Source organism: Salmo trutta, chromosome 10, assembly GCF_901001165.1.
Source record: "Salmo trutta chromosome 10, fSalTru1.1, whole genome shotgun sequence".
In the NCBI taxonomy this organism is placed as follows: Eukaryota; Metazoa; Chordata; class Actinopteri; order Salmoniformes; family Salmonidae; genus Salmo; species Salmo trutta.
The window spans coordinates 24,724,607-24,742,313 of record NC_042966.1 but is presented as its reverse complement, the minus strand read 5'-3'; the positions used below and the strand labels follow the sequence as shown (position 1 = coordinate 24,742,313).

At 45.1% G+C, this 17,707-nt stretch overlaps 1 protein-coding gene across 8 annotated transcripts in view; it reads right to left on the bottom strand.

The window, feature by feature from the left end:
• sdk2b (sidekick cell adhesion molecule 2b) overlaps positions 1-17,707 on the bottom strand; it is a 442,520-nt gene that overhangs the window by 50,605 nt on the left and 374,208 nt on the right. For all 8 annotated transcript variants that reach the window (XM_029765043.1, XM_029765048.1, XM_029765044.1 and 5 more), the window contains exons 6-18: positions 16,802-16,913; positions 16,228-16,418; positions 15,839-15,922; positions 15,386-15,580; positions 14,257-14,373; positions 12,550-12,717; positions 12,220-12,322; positions 9,033-9,209; positions 6,770-6,906; positions 6,099-6,246; positions 4,746-4,886; positions 3,918-4,099; positions 3,035-3,150 (exon numbers count right to left, since the gene is read on the bottom strand). In XM_029765043.1, coding sequence (XP_029620903.1) covers positions 3,035-3,150; positions 3,918-4,099; positions 4,746-4,886; positions 6,099-6,246; positions 6,770-6,906; positions 9,033-9,209; positions 12,220-12,322; positions 12,550-12,717; positions 14,257-14,373; positions 15,386-15,580; positions 15,839-15,922; positions 16,228-16,418; positions 16,802-16,913 — 1,871 coding nt within the window. The remainder of the gene's footprint in view (positions 1-3,034; positions 3,151-3,917; positions 4,100-4,745; positions 4,887-6,098; positions 6,247-6,769; positions 6,907-9,032; positions 9,210-12,219; positions 12,323-12,549; positions 12,718-14,256; positions 14,374-15,385; positions 15,581-15,838; positions 15,923-16,227; positions 16,419-16,801; positions 16,914-17,707) is intronic.

Here is a 17,707-nt window from a genome sequence, read left to right as displayed (position 1 = left end):
AGGAAGAACGTGGGATCAAACTGGAAATAAGAACTAAATGGTAGAACATAAACAGTAGAACATCTTATTAGGACTGACTCGTTTTACCTTTAGCCCTCAATTTGATATTGTGAATGGGAACCAAAGACCACCAGATACCATATTAACTCTTTCATTGCCCACAATTTCCACCATAAATTTTACATAAATAGAACTGTTCCTCTCCAAGTCTAATCATGTTCACATTTTGTTAAAACCAACTCTCCTCCCTTTCATGTGCTGTTGACCTACTCTGGGGTGTCATGTGGCATCATAACTATTATATGAATGGTTAGTGTCACTCTAAACATATTCTTGCCATTGAGTAAGCACTGGAAGGCAGGGCTGGAATGAGTCCACAGAGAGAGAGAAAGAGAGTGAAAAATAAAGATTTCAATTGCGGTGTATAGCAGGTCTAATGTAGAGGGATTGCACACACATAACAGAATGAGAGTTAATGTACCAAGTGGTCAATTAGGTGATTAGACAAATACTACCCTTGGGAAATATATTGGGTCTATTTCCATCTTGGTTCCCAGGCTGTAAACAGAGTTTGACTCTGGGAAAGAGTGTGCGGTGGAGTGGATGTGTGAGCTGAATGTGGAATAAATGGATGCCCACTCTGCACACTCACTCATACAAAACACACACACAAGCTATCGCACACACACCTCATGCTCACCAACAAGCACATACATTGGTTGTTCCACAAAATGAGTGCCTTTTGGACATGCAAACTTTTAAGAAATTAACTTTAAAATATATCTTCTTTCAACATTCAATTGCATGGAGGATATGTTTAGCCTACGGGAAACCACTTTTCCATCTCAGGCATTAAAATCCTGTGATCCTGTGCACTTACACTACACTGTCTGTCAACCCTGTTACGGACACTTATGTAACTATTATTTAAAAGCATTTATATGATAAATCCAACATTCCTCATTGTTTAAGTATCCCTTCAACAAACAAACTCACATATAATATCAAACTGTTGGGCCGCTAACATGGTTGGCGATAACAGAGTTGAGGTTTTAGGTGAAGATCAGCCATTATTCCTCATGTGGTGAAGAGCATGGGAACACATGGTGTTCATGAAAGTAGGAATTAGACATATGTTGCACACATCAAATTCAAGTTTTCCTAACATCAATTAAGCAAACAGACCACCTCAGTCAAAGATGATAAAACAATTATAAATATAACAAAAAGAGAGAGATGTCCTTCCTTTTCCACCATGCTGTTCAGAAGACCCAAACCATGTCACCTGTTGTGAATCATTTCCCTTGGTGGAATGGTCCATTATTTTAAAGGGGTAAATTGTTGCCATTACCGGGTTTACTTTAAAATGAGGAACAGACACAAATGAATCACTAATCACGTGGAATATAAATAATCATCTTCAGAAATGACTGTCAAAGCAGCAAAATAACTAGGCCTTTACAATGATGCTGAAATTGGGAAAATGTCTGTACAAAGTGGGTTGAAATCTTCCTAGAACTGACACAGGGTTGATGGAGGAACATGTAAAAATGCTGAAATTTCACACTTTAGCAAGCCTTTATTTATATAAAAAATCAGATTTATTGAATTCTCCATGTGGTCTATGGTGCACTTCATTCAATATAACAGGCTTTTAAAATGCAATATTGGTGCACAATTTCTACTTAAAATATCAAAGGGACACAAAAGGGGGGTCCCGGGTGGCGCAGCGATCTAAGGCACTGCATCTCAGTGCTAGAGGCATCACTACAGACCCTGGTTCGATTCCAGGCTGTATCACAACCGGCCGTGATTGGGAGTCCAATAGGGCAGCGCACAATTGGCCCAGCGTCGTTCGGGGTAGACCGTCATTGTAAATAAGAATTTGACAAGAGAAATAAACTGTAAACATCACCCTCCCTCTCTCCCTCCTTCCATCCCTCCCAGTAACCTCTCTCTTGGGACAGGCCCTGCAGTCAGAGAGAGTAGTGATGCCTGAGATGTCCTGTGAAGTGAACTCCCCAGAGAGAAACACAATGCATGTGTCATCACATCTCAAAGACTTTCTATAGAATGAAGTTCTAGTACAGCTGACTCTAAACAGTCATTCTCCATACAGCTCATTCGGATCCTATCAAGTACATCTGTAAATAACAAAACCAGCTTTCTTAACAGTATGGGCTGGAGAGATTGAACTAACGACTTCCAGATCTAGTAAGCCACAAGATAGATAGCTGGTAAAATGCTCAGAAAATGAAAGTCAAAGAAACAAATTAGAAATTGGAAGCCATCTTTCACAATGGTTAGTAGTGGCATATCTCTTTCCCCTTGTGACACAGTATGAGACATGTACCAGCCTGTACCATTCTATCACCTAGTTGATCGATGAGACTGCACCTAATGACAGGCTGTCTAGTTTCTCTAACCTCGCAGCCATAGTTCTATCACCCGTTAAATGGTACTGCCCTTAGTGCCATGGTGACTTGTGTCTATCACCCGTTAAATGGTACTGCCCTTAGTGACAGGGTGACTTGTGTCTATCACCCATTAGATGGTACTGCCCTTAGTGACAGGGTGACTTGTGTTTATCACCCGTTAAATGGTACTGCCCTTAGTGACAGGGTGACTTGTGTCTATCACCCATTAGATGGTACTGCCCTTAGTGACAGGGTGACTCGTGTCTATCACCCATTAGATGGTACTGCCCTTAGTGACAGGGTGACTCGTGTCTATCACCCATTAGATGGTACTGCCCTTAGTGACAGGGTGACTCGTGTCTATCACCCATTAGATGGTACTGCCCTTAGTGACAGGGTGACTCGTGTCTATCACCCATTAGATGGTACTGCCCTTAGTGACAGGGTGACTTGTGTCTATCACCCATTAGATGGTACTGCCCTTAGTGACAGGGTGACTTGTGTCTATCACCCATTAGATGGTACTGCCCTTAGTGACAGGGTGACTCGTGTCTATCACCCATTAGATGGTACTGCCCTTAGTGACAGGGTGACTCGTGTCTTATGATGTCCCTCACCTTGTATCCCTGGTTGATCCCGTTGATGAACTGAGGGTTAGGGGCGGCCCAGGTGATACGGATGGTCGTGGAGTTGACAGCCTCTGCCTGAACGTTACTGGGGGCTATAGTCGGCACTGAGGAAGATAAGTGAGAAAAAAGGAGAAGAGAGAATCAGAGAGAGAGAGAGCGAGAGAGAGATAGAGAGAGAGGTGAGAGGAATGGATAGAGAGAACATGAGACTAAACTAAACACCTTATAGATTGGACAGCCTTGGCTGGAAGAATTTACAGTATGTGTCTATATCCCAGGTATTGCTATTGATTCTGCAGGCCAGGGCAGGGGCCGCCATATTCACTTCTTCACACCTTCCCTTTCTTCTTTTTCTTCTTCAATCCCGAGGCTCAGGACTCATTACAACACTGTAACCTTACTGCTTTCACGTTGCATCTGCGGCCTCAAACTTTAAATCTACTACCAAGGTAGTGTAATGAAATGTACTATCCAGAGCTTACAGATGATGCAATAGGAACACATACCTGTATTCAGAAAGTAATCAATGTATTCAGCAAGACTTCAATACTATTTGACATGCGTGCTAACTCCAAGTACTTCTTCTACATGAATGGTATAAAGAAAATATTTCTGTTGAACATCCTTCTTATATCCTCAAAACAGGCATGGATATTTCCTTGACAAGTTAATTTATGTGTCAAGTCATTAAATAGGTATACAAAGTTAACAACTCCACAGGTACAATCCTTGCCATCACATTTATTTTCCACATTGTCTAAGTATTTATCTGACTGACAAGCATAAGGACCAATGAGCAGAGACTAATCCAGCTCACATCTGACTGACAAGCATAAGGGCCAATGAGCAGTGAGTATCCAGGATCACTCACCTCCCTGCAATGTCCACTCAGTGACCTTGTGGCTGAAGGTTCCTAGCCCCGCCCAGTTGTAGGCTGCCACTTCAATCTCATAATTGGTCCAGATGATAAGATCTTCCAGGAGAAGGTTGGTCACGTCTGGTTTGGAGATGTTCTTACTCTGGTAGTCCACTGGAAGACCTGTCAGACGGTACCTGAGAGGAGAGATAGGGTAGGAGAGAATGAAGAGAGGGAGGAGAGAGGTTAGTCTGGTCTGGTTTGGAGATGTTGTTACTTTGATACTCCATCGGCAGACCTGTTAGACGATACCTGAGAAGGCAATTCAGTATGAGTCGTTTGTAGCCACAAGGCCACCGAGGGTGCCGAAATTGAGCACAAACGGATTCTTTTGTATCACGGTACCTGAGACACCGCGCCAGAGTGTTTTCATACTAGGGACTGTAGTACATAACATCTACAGTAGGGGGAAACAGAGCACAAGACTACAGCACTCGCCAGAGTGAGCAGATGACGATGACGACATTGGCTCAAACTCTAAAGGACTGGAATATCTACAGAATGCCTGCCGCCTTATTTGGTCTACACCATGACACAACCAGCAACAAACCTACTGTAAACTGAGTTTATCCTTATTGATAAACTGCCAGAGACTACAACAGTAGGCCTACCCCAAAAACGACTCTTTCTCTCACATTAAACCACAGACAGTGGTTTTACTTTATGAACATGACTTCTTATGTTATGTGCTATCATACAACATAACGACTCTTGTCCTTCATTCAGAGAACCAGGGTTATAGCAGCCAACCCATCCTGTTATCCCATGGTAGTGTGTTCTCACCGGACGCTGTAGCCTCTGAGGATCCCGTTCTGGTGGCTCTCTGGTGGGGGCTGCCACTGGATCATGATGGATTGGTTGGTGCGGCCGCTGGCGATCACGTTCTGGGGAGGAGCACTGGGAGGTTCCTCTGGTAGAGATACACTGCAGAGAGGGGAGATAGAGAGAGAAAGTAGGGAACAAGAGAAAGATACAGATACAGAGAGAAATGAGGGGAAGAAAGAGGGGTGTTTATCTGTCCAAAGAGGAGGGTCACGTCACACACAGATTTCAATACTACTAAGACTTAATTTTACGCTGTCCCAGTTGATTTATTGATCTGGCAACGAACTGTGTCACTACAACTATGAGAACCACTGTCTCTGTCATAACCTCTTTGTCTTTCACTGCCTCTCAGCATGTGTCTATTCATCCTATCTACCTATTTCAGCTGTGGAAAAAGCATCACACTGCTTTCTATATCTTGGCCAGGTCGCAGTTGTAAATGAGAACATGTTCTCAACTAGCCTACCTGGTTAAATAAAGGTGAAATAATAAAAAATAAAAAATAAAATCATTACGCCTTTTCCTAAAATATCCCCTACAGATGGAGACATAAGGTACCATCCCAGAGAGTGAAAAGGCTAAGACCACAGACCACAATTAAATCCAGTAAAACCCTACAGTTTATTCCTACCCTGTCAAAACCAAAGAGCCTAGAGAGAGATACTGTATGACGCTTCTGAAGCGAGGCGGAGTTGAGATCAAATGGAAGCACAAAGTGCTCGATGTGAATCCCTGCGATGTCGGGCGGGAGCGCCCTGTGGCTCTCCTCTCAGCTGGAGATGGCTGGGGATCCAACAGTTTGCATTTGAGCTGGCGTGACTAGCTAGCCGGTGTAAGAGGACGGTTGCGCTATGGGCCCTGGTAAAAAGTAGTGCGCTATACAGGGAATAGCGTGCCACTTGGGATGCGGGGGGGTTGTTTTAAAGGAGACACACTGTACAATATCCCGAAGTGACTCAGGCTAGTGAAGCCAACCGGATCTCCACACTCTCCCGGGACACCCCCAAATCCCTCTCTGAGTGAGTGAGGTGGTGCTGTGTGTCTGGCTGCATCGGCTCAAATACTGTTCCTTCAGCAGATAAACACACACACGCACACACCATGGACAATGTGTACTGGGACAGGGGATCACACTCTTGTTGTCTGGGAGAATGAGTGGGCTGTTATCATTGAATACCATGATATATGGGGCTTCGGAGGGGAGAGAAGGATCCTCTGAGGACCCTCACCTGCTTGCCCATGCTCATGTACACGCTTACTAACTAACTAATTAACTAACTTACACAATTGTTCATTCATTTATCCACTCACCGGTCAGTCTCCTTGCTGAACTGGCCCTTTCCCACGTCATTGACGGCACACAGGCGGAACTGGTAGGAGCGTGCTGGGATGAGCCCACTGACTGTCACCGCGGTCGACTCAGGCTCTATGTTGGCCAGAAGGATAGCCCAGGGAGCGTCTAGGACAGGGAGAGAAAACAGACATACAATCAGCGGATGATCTAATCCTTATTCCTTCTATTCCTCTTACTAACAGTGGTTTCTTTTCTCTCATTCTATTTTTTCTCATTCTACTCTCCTCCTCTAGTTGAATTTCTTTCCTCCCTGGCTACTCCTTGCCTGGCTACCTTTCCACATCGCTCCAGACAAAATGATGTTTCTTCTCCATAATGAGTCTGGATTTGCCTCCCCCCTACGATTTCTAGAATGCGAATATTCTGACCATTCTGATTGGTCCCAGAAACCAATGGGCTGGGGAAGAGCCTGCCTACATGATGGCGTCATCAACTTTGAAACTTTGATTGGTTAGATTTGTTAGAGACGATCCAATCGCTGATGAATTTGCTGTGGACAACACCCTTTTTGAAGTCACACAAACTACTTCTAGGATGGCAGGTTCAGACTGAAAGTATGTAGCGCTCAATAGAGCAGCGGATTAACTTCAGGCTGTCGTCAGGCAGGTGTCCACCTGAGATCACTCACTGTTCTCGGAGACCTCCAGGACGTAGTGAATTAGGGGGCTGTTCCCGTCAAAGGGTTTGGCCCATGTCAGGTTGATGGCCCTCTTCTCTGAGGAGCTCAGCAGTGACACAGGGTTCTCTGGAGCATAGGGCAGCTGCCTGTGAGGGGAAGATAGACAGATAGTCAGAGAGCTCATCAGAGAGGCGGGCAGACACACACACGCACACACGCACACACACACACACACACACACACGCACACACGCACACACACACACGCACACACGCAAAAACACAAATCAGAACCATGGATAGCTACATTATACTTAGCTTAAGTTGATTGGACTAAATTGTTTTTAGAATCTTCTAGTTGTCACTGTATTAGACTAAGCCGAGGTGATTTGATGATGTTGAAATGTTGAAGTTGAAATAGTGATGGAATAGTGGAGGCAGCTCCTGTTTTCTTTGCGACTTGCGTTAAAACTCTCTGTGGTTCTAAATCAATAGTTGTTTAGTGGTCCGAAAATGTCGGAAACATTAACTTGCTTGGTCATGTAACTGTGTTACTGTACAGTCGTGGCCAAACGTTTTGAGAATGACACAAATATACATTTTCACAAAGTCTGCTGCCTCAGTTTGTATGATGGCAATTTGTATATACTCCAGAATGTTATGAAGAGTGATCAGATGAATTGCAATTAATTGCAAAGTCCCTCTTTGCCATGCAAATGAACTGAATCCCCCAAAAACATTTCCACTGCATTTCAGCCCTGCCACAAAAGGACCAGCTGACATCATGTCAGTGATACTCTCGTTAACACAGGAGTGAGTGTTGACGAGGACAAGGATGGAGTCACTCTGTCATGCTTATTGAGTTCGAATAACAGGCTGGAAGCTTCAAAAGGAGGGTGGTGCTTGGAATCATTGTTCTTCCTCTGTCAAACATGGTTCCCTGCAAGGAAACACGTGCCGTCATCATTGCTTTGCACAAAAAGGGCTTCACAGCAAGGATATTGCTGCCAGTAAGATTGCACCTAAATCAACCATTTATCGGATCATCAAGAACTTCAAGGAGAGCGGTTCAATTGTTGTGAAGAAGGCTTCAGGGCGCCCAAGAAAGTCCAGCAAACGCCAGGACCGTCTCCTAAAGTTGATTCAGCTGCGGGATCGGGGCACCACCAGTACAGAGCTTGCTCAGGAATGGCAGCAGGCAGGTGTGAGTGCATCTGCATTCACAATGAGGCGAACACTTTTGGAGGATGGCCTGGTGTCAAGAAGGGCAGCAAAGAAGCCACTTCTCTCCAGGAAAAACATCAGGGACAGACTGATATTCTGCAAAAGGTACAGGGATTGGACTGCTGAGGACTGGGGTAAAGTCATTTTCTCTGATGAATCCCCTTTCCGATTGTTTGGGGCATCCGGAAAAAAGCTTGTCCGGAGAAGACAAGGTGAGCGCTACCATCAGTCCTGTGTCATGCCAACAGAAAAGCATCCTGAGACCATTCATGTGTGGGGTAGCTTCTCAGCCAAGGGAGTGGGCTCACTCACAATTTTGCCTAAGAACACAGCCATGAATAAAGAATGGTACCAACACATCCTCCGAGAGCAACTTCTCCCAACCATCCAGGAACAGTTTGGTGACGAACAATGCCTTTTTCAGCATGATGGAGCACCTTGCCATTAGGCAAAAGTAATAACTAAGTGGCTCGGGGAACAAAACATCGATATTTTGGGTCCATGGCCAGGAAACTCCCCAGACCTTAATCCCATTGAGAACTTGTGGTCAATCCTGAAGAGGCAGGTGGACAAACAAAAACCCACAAATTCTGACAAAATCCAAGCATTGATTATGCAAGAATGGGCTGCCATCAGTCAGGATAGCTTCCCCAGCGATTTTACCCACGTACCGCTACTGCCTACTGGACAGGAGAGGGGTGAAACAGGTGAGAGACAGAAGACAGGAGAGGTGAGTGTGTGTCTCTGGGGCAAGATTTCACTGTCTTCAGAGTCTGAAAATGAGTCAGAGGTAGAAAAAGAAGGTAAGGTGTTCAAAAAGTCTGAAAGTCTGAAAATGTTGAAGGTGAGAAAACAGAAGTATTTTTGCATCCGTGCGTGCTTGTGTTGAAAAGAGAACAAGATATCTGGAGAGAATTTCAAAGGCCATAACGAGGAGAACAGAGAAAAAAACACAGCATCTCTTGTTCACCAAAGGATGAGCATGAAAGAGAGAGAGAGAAAACAAGAGGATGATAAAGAGGGAGAGCGAGATATGTCGATTGTGTTACCTGACTCGGAGGTGTGCGCTGCGTGAGTCGTTGCCCCCTACGGAGGTGACCCTGCAGGTGTAGGTCCCGATGTCACCTGACCAGGTCTGGGAGATGTGAAGGGTACCATCAGGGTCCAGCCGGATACGGGGGATAGACTGGGCGTTGATGACCGAGCCCTCCTTCTCCCATACATACCTACAGTATAACACACAGTTAGTTTGGATGTTAGTTACCATTGGTCAACTATACGGAAAATAACGTAAAAAGTATGTGGACAGCTGCTACATGCTTCAGCACTCGGTGGTCCTGTTGCAAAGCACACACAAACACAAACACACAAACACACACACACACACACACACACACACACACACACACACACACACACACACACACACACACACACACACACACACACACACACTCATCAAGACATAGAGAGAGATCGAGAGCGAGATCTGAATACCGACAGCTATTGAACTTGACTGTACTTTGTATTAGTGTCCTACATCACACAGCTCAATAGCTTTAGACTGTGGTGTTATTGTAGGACCGGTGGGAAGATGCTGTATGTGTGTTGCTTCTTGACATGCACAGCAGGTGTAGGCTCGGGCCTCTGTGACCTTGTCATTTGGTGCATTGTTTGTGTGTGCTGTTGTATGGAAGGTTGGAGAAAAGTGTATGTGTGTGTCTGTGTGTTAATGCTGAGCGATTAGTGCTTTTTTAAGATTGGTTCGGTTTCGGTTTGATTATAAAAAAAATTATCACGGTTTTCAATTTTGGTTTCAATAATTTTTTTGGTCATTAAATGCACAATGCATTATGTGGGTTGAATGCTGTAACAACACAGAAAAAAACTATTTGTAAAAGTCCCATAACGGTAGTGACTGCCCATTACTGCTCATCATTTATTAACCATCATTTATTCACATTACTTTACTTTAATAAAATATTTCAGTTGTTGTATATATTATACACTGCTCAAAAAAATAAAGGGAACACTTAAACAACACAATGTAACTCCAAGTCAATCACACTTCTGTAAAATCAAACTGTCCACTTAGGAAGCAACACTGATTGACAATAAATTTCACATGCTGTTGTGCAAATGGAATAGACAACAGGTGGAAATTATAGGCAATTAGCAAGACACCCCCAATAAAGGAGTGGTTCTGCAGGTGGGGACCACAGACCACTTCTCAGTTCCTATGCTTCCTGGCTGATGTTTTGGTCACTTTTGAATGCTGGCGGTGCTTTCACTCTAGTGGTAGCATGAGACGGAGTCTACAACCCACACAAGTGGCTCAGGTAGTGCAGCTCATCCAGGATGGCACATCAATGCGAGCTGTGGCAAGAAGGTTTGCTGTGTCTGTCAGCGTAGTGTCCAGAGCATGGAGGCGCTACCAGGAGACAGGCCAGTACATCAGGAGACGTGGAGGAGGCCGTAGGAGGGCAACAACCCAGCAGCAGGACCGCTACCTCCGTCTTTGTGCAAGGAGGAGCAGGAGAAATACTGCCAGAGCCCTGCAAAATGACCTCCAGCAGGCCACAAATGTGCATGTGTCTGCTCAAACGGTCAGAAACAGACTCCATGAGGGTGGTATGAGGGCCCGACGTCCACAGGTGGGGGTTGTGCTTACAGCCCAACACCGTGCAGGACGTTTGGCATTTGCCAGAGAACAGCAAGATTGGCAAATTCGCCACTGGAGCCCTGTGCTCTTCACAGATGAAAGCAGGTTCACACTGAGCACGTGACAGACGTGACAGAGTCTGGAGACGCCGTGGAGAACGTTCTGCTGCCTGCAACATCCTCCAGCATGACCGGTTTGGCGGTGGGTCAGTCATGGTGTGGGGTGGCATTTCTTTGGGGGGCCGCACAGCCCTCCATGTGCTCGCCAGAGGTAGCCTGACTGCCATTAGGTACCGAGATGAGATCCTCAGACCCCTTGTGAGACCATATGCTGGTGCGGTTGGCCCTGGGTTCCTCCTAATGCAAGACAATGCTAGACCTCATGTGGCTGAAGTGTGTCAGCAGTTCCTGCAAGAGGAAGGCATTGATGCTATGGACTGGCCCGCCCATTCCCCAGACCTGAATCCAATTGAGCACATCTGGGACATCATGTCTCGCTCCATCCACCAACGCCACGTTGCACCACAGACTGTCCAGGAGTTGGCGGATGCTTTAGTCCAGGTCTGGGGGGATATCCCTCAAGAGACCATCCGCCACCTCATCAGGAGCATGCCCAGGCATTGTAGGGAGGTCATACAGGCACGTGGAGGCCACACACACTACTGAGCCTCATTTTGACTTGTTTTAAGGGAATTACATCAAAGTTGGAACAGCCTGTAGTGTGGTTTTCCACTTTAATTTTGAGTGTGACTCCAAATCCAGACCTCCATGGGTTGATAAATTGGATTTCCATTGATTATTTTTGTGTGATTTTGTTGTCAGCACATTCAACTATGTAAAAAAAAGTATTTAATAAGATTATTTCTTTCATTCAGATCTAGGATGTGTTGTTTAAGTGTTTCCTTTATTTTTTGAGCAGTATATTTGTTTTATATGATGACTTTATTATTTCATTCCAAGTCATCATCTCATCTCTATAGAGCTGCTGCTACATTGTCTGACGAAATCACTATTTTAGTAGTTCTTCAAAGTAAATAAGACATACTTTTATGACTGCTGAATACCAACTATCAATCACTTAGTTCATGTATTTTCAGGTAGAGATACCTCGACGCAACAGCTTTCTATCCCTCTCGATCACGCATTCTTCTGTCTCTTCTCTCAGTGTGCCTGACACTAACCTAACATAGCAAGGGCCTAAAGAACACACAGACCGGACAAGTCGGCGCGCAATTCAAAATGGTCATTGTAGTTAATGATGCAAAACACATTGTAATTTTGCGCTAAACTATGTAGAATATTAGCCTCTTGGAAACTACATCTCCCTACTATATCGCACAGATTTATCTTTCGAGAAATAATTGAACGATGTTGTCAACGAGTTGTTTAAAAACTGAAAAATAAGCAACCTTTCTGGTTAATCGCTCAGCACTATTCTTTGTTTCTATGTGTGTCTCTCTCTGTGTTTGTGTGTTGGTCGGTGGGTGGGTTGGTTGGTGGATGTGTGTGGGTGCGTTGTGTGTGTGCGTTTGTGTCTGTGTACATCGTGCTTGGTGTGTGTGTGTGATCTCCTACCTAACGGTGACACTGGGGTCGTGTGTAACTCCACAGGTCATGGTGGCCTTGGTGCCTTTGATGACACTCTGGTCCTGAGGGGGGGTGTTGATACGTGTACGAGCTATAGGGGAGAGAGAGAGTGGATGCATGAACACACATGTTCTGATTTCGCCAAGTGGCACATTTTGTCACCGGATCAAGTCACATGCTGTCCCTGGATCAAGTCCATCAACCAATCAGATAATAGTCTGCTATGTGACATCATCAAAATGTGCAAGATTTAGCGAGTCTCACCCAGGCACAAGACACTCCCTCCTCCCACCTACACACACACACACACACACTCACCCCACACCAACAGGTCAGCAGCAGCCTCGTCTATGCCCCGGGAGTTGCTGGCCATGCAGGTATAGGTGCCAGCGTCTGATAAGTGGGAGGGAGAGATGAGCAGGCTGCCTGACTCCAGCAGGGTGAACCTGGGCAGCTGGACAGAACCACTAGCCAGGACACGCTCACCTGGGGGTATAGAGAGAGAGAGAGAAAGAGAGAGAGAAACACAGTTAATTGGGGACACTCATATGTGTTTTTGTAATTGACTTCTGATGTCTTGATGGGTTGGAAAAATGTAGGGGAAGCTGGGGAAACTGTTTGTGGTAACTGATTGATTGATTGTTACTATTTATTGATTTAATTTCGTATTCAATGTTAATTTGCAAAAGAGACCAGCGGATTAATATCGCCACCCACAGCTGTCCGCCCGTCCAGCATCACTACTCTGGATGGTTCTGACTTAGAATATGTGGACAACTACAAATACCTAGGTGTCTGGTTAGACTGTAAACTCTCCTTCCAGACTCATATTAAGCATCTCCAATCCAAAATTAAATCTAGAATCGGCTTCCTATTTCGCAACAAAGCATCCTTCACTCATGCTGCCAAACATACCCTCGTAAAACTGACTATCCTACCGATCCTTGACTTTGGCGATGTCATTTACAAAATAGCCTCCAACACTCTACTCAGCAAATTGGATGTAGTCTATCACGGTGCCATCCGTTTTGTCACCAAAGCCCCATATACTACCCACCACTGCGACATGGATGCTCTCGTTGGCTGGCCCTTGCTTCATATTCGTCGCTAAACCCACTGGCTCCAGGTCATCTATAAGTCTTTGCTAGGTAAAGCCCCGCCTTATCTCAGCTCACTGGTCACCATAGCAGCACCCACTCGTAGCATGCGCTCCAGCAGGTACATTTCACTGGTCACCCCCAAAGCCAATTCCTCCTTCGGCCGGCTTTCCTTACAGTTCGCTGCTGCCAATGACTGGAACGAACTGCAAAAATCACTGAAGCTGGAGACTCATCACTAGCTTTAAGCACCAGCTGTCAGAGCAGCTCACAGATCACTGCACCTGTACATATCCCATCTGTAAATAGCCCATCCAACTACCTCATCCCCCATACTGTTATTTATTTTATTTATTTTGCATCACAATATCTCTACTTGCACATTCATCATCTGCACATCTATCACTCCAGTGTTTAATTGCTATATTGTAATTATTTCACCACTATGGCCTATTTAGTGCCTTACCTCCATAATCCTACCTCATTTGCACACACTGTATATAGACTTTTTCTATTGTGTTATTGACTGTATGTTTGTTTATCCCATGTGTAACTCTGTGTTGTTGTTTGTGTCGCACTGCTTTGTTCTATCTTGGCCAGGTCGCAATTGTAAATGAGAACCTGTTCTCAACTAGCCTACCTGGTTAAATTAAGGTGAAATAAAAATGAAAATAAAATTAAAAATACGACTCTCTGCTTAAATAAAGGTTAAATAAAAAACGTAATAAATGAATGGCTGGTATTAGTCTGCATGACCTAGATAGACTGGTACCATGGGAGACACTGTGGATTCATTCAGCCTTTTGCAGATAGTTGAGTAATGTTATGATTGGACTGCTCCGTCCTGGTTAATGCCATTATTCAATCATAATGGAAAAAACATATTGCGAATGATGACACAGTGTGTGCCTGGTGGAGGGAGTCTGACCTTTCTGCCAGGTGATGGCCGGTCTGGGAGCTCCTGATGTTTCACAGTGGAGGATGATTGACATGCCGTCAATCACTGTACTGTCGGATGGCCCAGCTGTGATGTTAGGGGCAATGCCTGAGGGGAGACACACACGCACGCGCACACACACACACACACACACACACACACACACACACACACACACACACACACACACACACACACACACACACACACACACACACACACACACACACACACACACACACACACACACGAGAGACGGAGAGAGAGCAGGTTAGAAAATACACAGACAACACATACTGATGAGAGAGAAGGTATGGTGCAGGTCATTTGTTCTTGTTGAAAAAAAGACAGACAAACACACGCATGTACATGGGCATGCACACACACACACAGGCACACACCCCTTCACACGCATTGATTGGAAGCACAAAGGCAGGCAGAGGGTTACAGAGAGGTGAGGGAAAGAAGTTGTCTTCAATAGGAACTCATCAAACCCCTCCAGACATTAATGGCTGTGTCTGAGACAGACTTTTTCTCTTTCCTGGATCTGTGTTCAGCGAGAGCTTTGTAGCTCTAACACTCCCAGGATCAACACAGCAGTCACCCACCTTTCATTCCCTTCACACCATCCACTCACAACCCAGAAAGAAAGAGAGAGAGCGCGAAAGAGAGAGAGGGAGGGAGTGAAGGAAAAGGGAAAAGACAGAGCGACAAAGCCTTCTCCCTCATTCACAACAGGCAATTAATCAAAGTCTTAGAAGATGACATCAGAACATGCCACTCGTAGAACTGACAGAGAGAGAGAGAGGAAGAGAGGAAGGTAAAGAAAGAGAGTTAGAGAAAGAGAAGGGAGTGGTACGGGGCAAACAGATAGAGAAGCGGGAGGGCTAGGGAGAGCAGCAATAAACCAGGTAGGCTGAGACAGATAAGAGGACGGTGCTTCAGGTAGAGAGAGGGAGGGGTGTACTAACAGAACAATTCATTCATTCTGATAACAGGGTTCAAATAAGTGGTACACATCAACGCGGGAAGTACGTAGAATGAATGAGTAAAGAAGCGCGAGGAGTAAGACGGTGAGTAAAAAGACAGACAGAATAAAAAGAACAGCATGGAGACTCACTAGTGACAGCCAGGTAGGTGTTGGTCTGCACCTCTCCAGCTAGGTTCCTTGCGAAACACTGGAACATTCCTGTGTCGTCGGGCAGAAGGCCGTTGACCTGCAGACTGCCCCCCACCAACACCCTGTACCTGGGGGTCTTCACCGGACTGATGGGCACCGCATCCTTATACCACACAATGTCTGGCTGAGGCACACCTAGAGGAGGGAGAGAGGTAGTTATATACTGGGAAAGTGGTAAACACACTTTTGTCCTGTATATGTGGACATGTGGGGACATATAATCAAACACACACACATACCTGGATATGTGGATATGTGGGGACAGAAATGCACAAACAACGACACAGACAGATACACATGTGATCATGCTTTGAACTCATACATGTGCATCCATATGGACACATATGAATGCATATGCATACACACAGATAACCAGAAATGTCCACGTCTCACCTCGTGCCTGGCAGGGGATATCCACCACTTTCTCCATCTCAGCAGTGATGTGTTTCTCTGGTTCCTTCACAAACTGGGGAGGCTCTGAAGGAGAGAGAGATATGGTCATCCAATAAAAGTCACACACATTTGCATGATTTACGCAAAACACATGTTTCTCAAGATATGATTTGGCCATTCAGAATCAGTGTGGATCATAAATTCATGAACACAGATCAAACTAAACTAATGCATACCTTGAAAATATAAGAAGGCCCCAGATTCTCACCCTGTACATGTAAATAGGCCCCTGAGAGGCCACAGAGTCTTAGCTTGTACATGTAGGTAGGCCTAGGCCCCAGATATATTCATGCCTTGAACATGTAGGTAGGCCCCAGATATATTCTTACCTTGAACATGTAGGTAGGCCCCAGCGTTGACAGAAGGCACGCTGCTGCTGCGGAGGACCACCTCACACTCATAGAACCCTGAGTCACTGACCACAGGGCTGATAATGGTCAGTCTGCGGTTGAAGTCACTCAGACCACTGGTGACAAGAACCCTGTTCTTCCTCCATGTGATGCTGAGTTTGATCAGGGGTCTGGGATGGAAGCGAGAGAGAGACAGAGAGAGAGTGAGAGAGCGAAAAAGTGAGAAAGTGAGAGAGTGAGAGAGAGAGTGAGAGAGACAGAGAGACAGGGAGAGAGAGAAAGATCGAGAGAGAGAGTGTGAGTGAGTGAGTGAGTGAGTGAGTGAGTGAGTGAGTGAGTGAGTGTCATGATATTGAAAAGACACAAATATATTTACAGAATATTTACAGAACAAACACAGACAGATTAGTAGTTGACTAATTAATCACTCATTACACTTTTGTATAAAAAAAATAGCTTCTCAAAAAATGATCCATCAACACCAATCAGTCTGGCAGGAAGACAACAGATGATGACAGATTTGAGACTAGAGAGTGGGGAAGCATGGATTTACCTGGCGTTGGCGACACACTCCATGGTGACTTCAGACGTGCCTGACACTACACTGGTGTTCCTGGGGGGGATGATTATGGTGGGGGCGATAGGGTCTGCAGGACCACCCACATCTGGAGAGAGAGAGGGAGAGAAAGATAAATATATAGAGTACTGCACACACTACAATTACTTAGGCCAATATCCACTAATAATAAAAACTCAAAAAATAGCAATTAAGTTTTGGAAACATCTAAAATACAGTGACCCCCTCTCATATCATTACCAAGCCCTGCAATACCAAGAGTCCCCTCATCCAGCTGGTCCTGGGTCTGAGTTCACAAACCTGTTCTACTAACACACTGAAGCCTCAGGACCAGAACATCCAATCAATCAGAATAAAACAAATTACAACACAGTCAAAACAAAACTACATTACTTATTGGGAAGCACAAGCACAAAGCAAAATGCAGTGCTATCTGGCCCTAAATCGACAGTACACCGTGGCAAACGTTTTGACCATGGTTACTGATCAAAACCTTAGAAAAACCTTGACAATGTACAGGCTCAGTGAGCACAGCCTTGCCATTGAGAAGGGTAGACACAGGAAAACCTGGCACCCTGTAGAGGAAAGGTTTGAGTGTCATTTCCCCAAATTTGAAACCCTTATTAAAGGTTTCAAAGACCTCTCTAATGAGGATAGGCTACCCGTCCTGTTGGGGCAGGATGCAGAGAGCTGTGGGTTGGCAGCGCACTAGATTGCTGCCTGCCATTAGATGAAGGACAGTGTCTGACAGACCAACCAACCTGCACATGTCCTCTATGCTTATTGTTGTTGTTCAATGTATGGTTATTTTTACCCTTGGTTATTGTTGTTACTGTTGTCCCATTGACAATACTGATTATTATTATTCATTATGTTAATATT